At 34.3% G+C, this 7224-nt stretch overlaps 1 protein-coding gene across 1 annotated transcript in view; it reads left to right on the plus strand.

Moving 5' to 3' along the window:
• The window catches only part of AP3B1 (adaptor related protein complex 3 subunit beta 1), a 136348-nt gene that overhangs the window by 114258 nt on the left and 14866 nt on the right, over window positions 1-7224 (plus strand). The window contains exon 19 of the mRNA XM_010725546.2: window positions 4018-4115. Coding sequence (XP_010723848.1) covers window positions 4018-4115 — 98 coding nt within the window. The remainder of the gene's footprint in view (window positions 1-4017; window positions 4116-7224) is intronic.

Consider the following 7224-nt stretch of genomic DNA (forward strand, 5'->3'; position numbering starts at 1 on the left):
GGTTATTGTTATGGCAGAGAGAACTTCTCCCTGTTTACCTTTTGTTAATCTAAATCTTTTTTTTTTTTTTTAAATAGAGGAATAACGAAAATGGATATGAGTTTCAAATGACAGGGGCTAGCTATTCCCACTGCATCCATATGAAGGAGAGTTAAAACTACACTGTCTATAGGATTTAATGTTTGTCTTGCAGTGTCATCTGTCATGGAGCTGGTGTGTTCCTGTGGGAGCATTATTACCTTTCATTTTTTCATCTTCATTGGATACATCAAAAAAAAATTCATGTGATCCTTTGAATTATATCATGAAAGTTGTGTCTTACAGAAGTCTTTTAAAAATATAGTATTTATAGTTTATCAGATATTAAGACAACAATAAGTACAGTGATGCCTGACTATTTGTGCCTAAATTTGCAATTCAAACCAAAAAAGACACTGCTATGTAGTGGTGAGGTATTGTTCTCAAACATCTGTGTCTGTTTGATTCTTTCTGAGCTTTCTTGTACAGACTTTTCCTTAAGAATAAGTTTTTCACTAAGGATGTATCTTACAGATTTTACTAGCTAATATCAGAAAATGCAATCTTAAAGTTCTGAAATTTTGAAACTTTTGTTTTAGTGGCTTGAGAAACTATTTTCTGATAAGCTTCTTCAGCTTAATTTCTCAGGAAAATTAGAGCATCGCCACCTAAGAGATGTTTCGGTGCAGCTTTAACAATTTTATCCAGTTCTCTGCCACACTTTTTAAACGTTAACACGTTCAATCTTTGACCCATTTCTTCAGGTTTTTATCTAAACGTTATTTATATTAATTAATATCCAAAGTATGAATAAATAAGTTAAACATGCTGCAATTTTGTTAACTAGATATTTGGGGACATTGCTCACTGTCGTACTGCATGGCTCAACTTTATTATTAAACATAACCATTAGATATCTGATGTAATTAATATCCATCTTTGGAAGTACTCAGAACTCAAATGGACAAGGCCCTGAGCAGTGTGAACTAAGGTGGCCCTGCACTGAGCTGGAGGTAGAACCAGATGATTTCAAGAGGCTTCTCTCAACCTGAATTATAGAATTATGAAATTACTTTCGTTAAATGAGATATGACTGCATCTCTAATATAAAAATATAATAAAACAGATGCAGATCAATAAATAGAATCTCTGTATTTAGTTAGTGACGTGTGTTATAGAGACTATTAAAAGAATAAAAAGTGGATTTACTGTGAAATTACGAATTTGTGAAATTATGAATTTCAGAATAATTATGAAATTATTCTGAAATCAAAGTAATGCAAAGTAAACTAGATGTTGGCTAAAGTGACATTAAAAACAAAGCATTTTGAAAGAATAACCAGCAATCAGTTTCTGCCTGCAGACTATGAATAGTTCACTGTTTGTCAACTAATATGAATAAACTTGTAATCATTAGGGGAAAGGAAGTGGCTTACTTTTTAGCAGCAGAATAGTGCGTGGACCTTTCAAAATCCAAGCAATGCTCATGCGTTCCCTCTTAGTGTGAAAAGATTGTTACAAGCATTTCAGAGCGATCTAATTACAGAAGTTACAATTCAAGTTTATGTACAAATGGCATGTCCAGACAATATAGGGCACAAATCATTGTTATCAAGAATTGTTATTTTGTTTTATGCTGACTTTATTTAACATATTGCTTAAATATGAGATATAGTATTGGCTGGAGAAATGAATAATGCTAATTAAAGTACCATTAAAAGCTTTGGTACTATGGTAAGTAGTACAGATGTATATAAACAGTAAAAAACTATAGGGTAGCTGATGAAAGAAGCTTCCTTCAGCTTTTCAGCCCCTGGAATTATTCCTGATCCGTTAAAAAAATAAATAAATAAAAAAATTCAAGAAACTACTTTTGTAATGCACTTAATCCCACCAGCAAATCAACCTATCCCTGATCTTTTAATGTGTTAATGACTTTAGAGATGGGTGATATTTAAGAAATACAGGAATAAAAATGTGAATATTTCTCAGCAAAGCTACTTTTCAAAGAACCGTTTAATAAGGGATTTTTGTTTGTAAAAGGAATAATACTGAGATTTCAAGGGATTGTTTCATTGTATGCTTACTAAATAATAATTATCAGTCAACAAAATGATTAATTTTATTTGAAAAGCCCATATTGAGATTATGTGCATAAGCATAATTATAACCTATCAGAAGATAGAAAATGAATGTGTTAGTACCAATACATTTGCTTGTGAATTTGGGTAACTGTGGTAAGTATTTAAGTTTTCGTAATTTAATAATAGGAACATCAAATGTTTTCCAGTTCTGAAGTGCATCTTTAGGAGAATGAAGGGACACATGTTTTCTTCATTAATCATCTACTGCTGTTCCTTCCATCAGTCAATTTTTTTCCAAAACTTTAAAGTTGCAAAGTTATTTTTAAAAGAAAAAAAAAAACAGTAACACATTAGAACTGAATTTAAATACTGTCGATCAAACATATTTTCCATTCTAATGATTGTATCATTATATTTAAGTAGGGTATCTGAGGCATATCAGCAATCAATATATATTGACCATTTAGTGCAACAGCAAAATAAAAGGTGCCCTTTTCCAAAAATTTCTCATGCTTCTAAGCTGTAATGAAGATTCTGACTGAATATGCTGAACCTGAATTGCTAGCTGAATTCTGTAAGCTATAATTAGTCAGTCAAACATAGTGAAGTTTCTGTGGACTTGGAAAACCCCTGTACAGAACAATTGGAAACTTACAAAATTGAATGGATGTGGAGAGCAATTTGACAACAGGTAGCAGAGAGTCCATCTTGTCCAGCCTCTGCAAAAGCAGGGACATCCAGAGCAGATTGTCCAGGACCATTTCTACGTAGCTTTTGAAGACCTCCAGTAATCACTAATGATAGTCCAGATTGTTAATGACAGTCCAGATTGTTAATGAAGATATTAAACAGGACTGGTCCCAATATTGATCCCTAGGGTACACCACTTGTTATTGGCCTCCAACTAGACTTTGTACCACTGATCTCTACTCTCTAGGCCCTGATATTCAGCCAATTTTTGATCTACTTCACTGGACTGCCTATCCAGCCCACACTTTAACAGCTTCTCTATGAGGATCTTAGAGGAGCAGCCTCAAAGGCCTTAAAAAAGTCCAGGAAGACAATATGCACTGTTCTCTTCTCATCAATCAGGCTCATCTGATTGGTCAAGCATGACTTCCCCTTGCTGAGTCCATACTGACTGCTCCTCATTATTTTCTTCTCCTTCGTGTGCCTGGAAATGGTTTCCAGGAGGAGCTGTTCCATCACCTTCCCAGGGATTGAGGTGAAGTAGATAGGAGTGACGTTTGCCCTCCTCCAGTCCCACGCACTTCTTCCAGTTTCCATGACTGAGCTAAAATTATAGAGTGGCCTTGCAATCACATTTGCTAGATATGTGAGCACATGTAGCTGCATCTGGGCTCATGGATGCCCTAAGGACAATAAATTTTTTTTAATTCTCTCCCATTTTCCAGTGTGCTTTTAAGTCAGCCATTCTGCTCTGTTTGTATATAGATATGGGAAATATTACAAAATCAAAATGATTTTTTTTCCACTCCCAATTGTTTTGATTTTGACATTTTGAACCATAATAGTACCTTTAGTCTTTGCTAGAATGGGTCCTATTTCTGGGACAGCTATTGCTAACAACAGAATTCATGAATGACATTTTGCTTAAAAAGAATTGTAAAATGCATAATCTTGCAGGCACATAGTTTGTATAGATTGAAAATTAACCGTAATAGAAATGAAAGTTACTAATTCAGAAATATGGGAATATGCATTCTGTGTTAATACTATCTTTGTACTGGAGAATATGGATCAACTTTACTGATGTTAGAAATTAGCAGACTTTGGGGCTAACAAGATAGAAATCAAACAGGTAGCTTTTACACCGTTTATAGATTTCATAGCTGATATATATAAATCTATTTTGAAGCACTTCATTGATTCATTGTAATTTCTCTTTCCCCAGCACCAAGGATGATCATTTCAATGTTAGCATTCAGCCCCCTGTTGGAGAACTGCTTTTGCCTGTCACTATGTCAGAGAAAGACTTTAAGAAGGAGCAAGGTGAGAAATACTGTTTTAGAAGCTTCAGTAAATGTATTTGGATGAGAAGAGGTTGTGTGGCTTTCAATTTCCAAGTGTACAGCAAGTGCTTCCAGTGTAACTGCTTGTGTTAGTCTCTATTAGTATTCAGTTTGATACTAATGATTTAATTTAAAAATATCTTTAAAAGGACATGCAGTGCTATTTGACAGATGTTCAGTGTGCCTTTAAAAACACAAATATCACCCTCCATCCTGAAACAGTCTTTTGGCTTAGAGTTTTGTCTTCTGTCATGAAATATATTGCTTCCGGCTTGCAGAAAACCAAAAGTTGGAACTCCAGCTTCCAGTAGTTAATCAAATACATATTGATAATCTTGTCTGTATTTACTAGTCTTTCTTCCAAAGCTGCTCTTAAATAACATTGTTGTATCTGTTCTTCAATTACTTGAAATTTTCATATTTTTCCTTTAAGCACTTCATATAAAAAAATATTCTTCTATAAACTTGAGCAGGAATTCTTTTAATGTTGTATCTTTAAAGAATAAATTTTTTCTCCTACTTCAAACAGAAACCTCCATGAGAGCTCAATTATAACTCAAATTATGTTATACAAAATAATCAGAAAACAGTGTAGTTAGGTAGGAGAGTGGGAGTTAAATGGAACATCACATACTACTACCCTTAAGTTGAATGTAGTTTCCTGGACATTTTAAAATATAAATAATTGCATTTTGGATACATTCAAATGCAACAGTGTTCACTCATTCATCTGTCTCAGTGTATGGGATTTACATGTGTAAATCTTTCTACACTGAGATAAGAATATATCTGTGGGATCCTGTCTCACTCCTTTGTAAGGCTCAGAAACTCAATATATCCATCAAGCAGTTGAGAACACCAATGACTAAGCCTGTGTATTAATAATTATTGCTTTAGAGCATTTCTTGTGTCTGTATTTTTTGAATGATTAAGAAAGTAATTTAAATATTGCCTAGATTATTTTCAGTTAAGCTTACTGTTGCAATGAAAAGTTTGGGTTGTACTTTGTTTTCTTAACCCATTTATACTTACCTGCTGTTCTCACCCTTTGCTTGCTAAAGCTTGCCTCTCTGCTTTATACCTGCTCAGCAACCCAAGGTGAGTGATTGAATGAGGCTGTAGCACATTTATTTTAAACCGTTCCCTTCTAAAATTTGTAGTTGTGATTGTAAGGAAAGAAAAGCAGGTTACTGTGGTCCTTTCCCCATGTTTTTAAATTTGCTTGCTTTGAGATACTTGGATAGAGTTTTTGTACATTTTGCTGTGACTGAGGGCTTTTTTTCCTCCTGACTGGCCATACAGAACCACAAGCACATAGAAGAAGTGTACTTGGAGAATAGCTGTGTTCCTCTGTGGAGTTGTTGCCAAAATTCCTTTTTCTTCTGCCATTTTACTTCTATGGTTGTTGATTATTTGTCTGAATAAATCTGGCAGCTGTTTGCTATGTTTAATAGAGCAGAAAGGCTACTCTGAATAAAGCTATTTGAAAATTTGTTTATATGAAGTATTTGTAAATCCATGAAGGTCTCTTGGCATTTCTGTATTGCTCTCTCTGTCTCCCTGAATTCATTCTTTGATGCAGGACTTGATGCTGGCAAATTTACCACAGGTTTAAAAAACCTTGCAGTTGCTTTTGTTGTTGTTGTTGTTGTTATAGATATCAGCTGCTTCAGAATATTCCTAGTAATAGAGGTCTCCATTCCAAATTTTACCTAAGTATTTATTACAGGTATCTAGGACCAGCTAGTATTTGAAGAGAATTACTGTGTCCTCTTGCTAAATGAAAAATCTGAATTGCAGTAATAAATGCAGGGCAGTTTAGAAGTTAGTATGTATTATTCTATTTTGCGTTTAACTTCCATGTGTCTATATTCTCTAAATGAATCTGATTTATAAACTTGTTTTTTGCTTATCATGCTTTCATTTATTTGTTTGTTTATTTATTTACTTATTGTCTTTTTGGACATTAGATGTTTCAAGTCTCATAATAGGAAATGCCTGATTTTATTTGCAACCAAAACAAATAGGGAAAAAAACAGTAAAGGAATGAGGAGAATATTAGAAACACAAGACTATACTGGGGGAGAATGAGAGTATGCACAGGTTTTAAGGATTTTTACATCCAAATTGTGTGTATAATCTAATCAGAATGCTAAAGAGAAATACCCAGCACTGTACTGAAACATAGAAGACAATTCATTGCTTCACATCTTTACTCAATTACGCTATGCTGTTTTGCATTGTCTGTTATATCTGTGTTTTTTTCATTTTATCCCTGATGGCATAAGGAGAAGGAAATGGACAGGTTATTGAATATTCATAGCTGTGAAGGCTATTTAGTGGTAGCAGCAAACCTCGAAAGCAGTATTTGTGTACATGCTGTGCATGGTGTGCTTAGCCTTGCTTACACCATGTTGCCTTTCCTCTCCTCCTGAACTGGAGGATCCTCCTGTGAGGTAATACCCCAGAGCTGCTGCTGAGCTAACATTCATGTTTTGACAATTCCAAAGCAGTGGGTAAAAATAGTATTGTTAAAATACTTTTTACCCCTCTGGTTAAATATTTTTACTTCAGGCCTGAGGATTTCATATCCTATCGCACCACGTCCCCCAGAAAAGCTGGGCTTGTTTAGCGGGAATTCAGTAGAAGTCAGGCATGTACTGCTGGGATCTCTGTATCCAAATTTTTACCAGTCTACTGTTGTAAATATCAATAGAAAAAATCCTCAGGGGCTTGATTCACAATAGGACTAATCTGGTAGCAAACATACCTTGTTCTCTGCCAGTATAACTTTTCCAATTTTATTTCCTTTTACCATTAAAAATGTGTAGTTATTTCAATTTATCAGTTAGCTAAACTGGATCAATTGCTGCTCTCTGACTCGAGCTTTCTTAGATTCTAATGTTTCAAGCAGTATTAAATGTGGAATGTAATTGTTAAATGTGGGAATTGGTTAGAATTTTTATGACAATGGTTTCAAAATAGCCAAGTAAAACTACTTCAGGTATAAGGATTTCCACCCACACTACTTACTGACATGTTTTAAAATAATTGTTTTCAGGAAGTGTAAAAACTGTATGGGGAAAGAA

This window comes from Meleagris gallopavo, chromosome Z, assembly GCF_000146605.3.
Source record: "Meleagris gallopavo isolate NT-WF06-2002-E0010 breed Aviagen turkey brand Nicholas breeding stock chromosome Z, Turkey_5.1, whole genome shotgun sequence".
Taxonomy (NCBI): domain Eukaryota; kingdom Metazoa; phylum Chordata; class Aves; order Galliformes; family Phasianidae; genus Meleagris; species Meleagris gallopavo.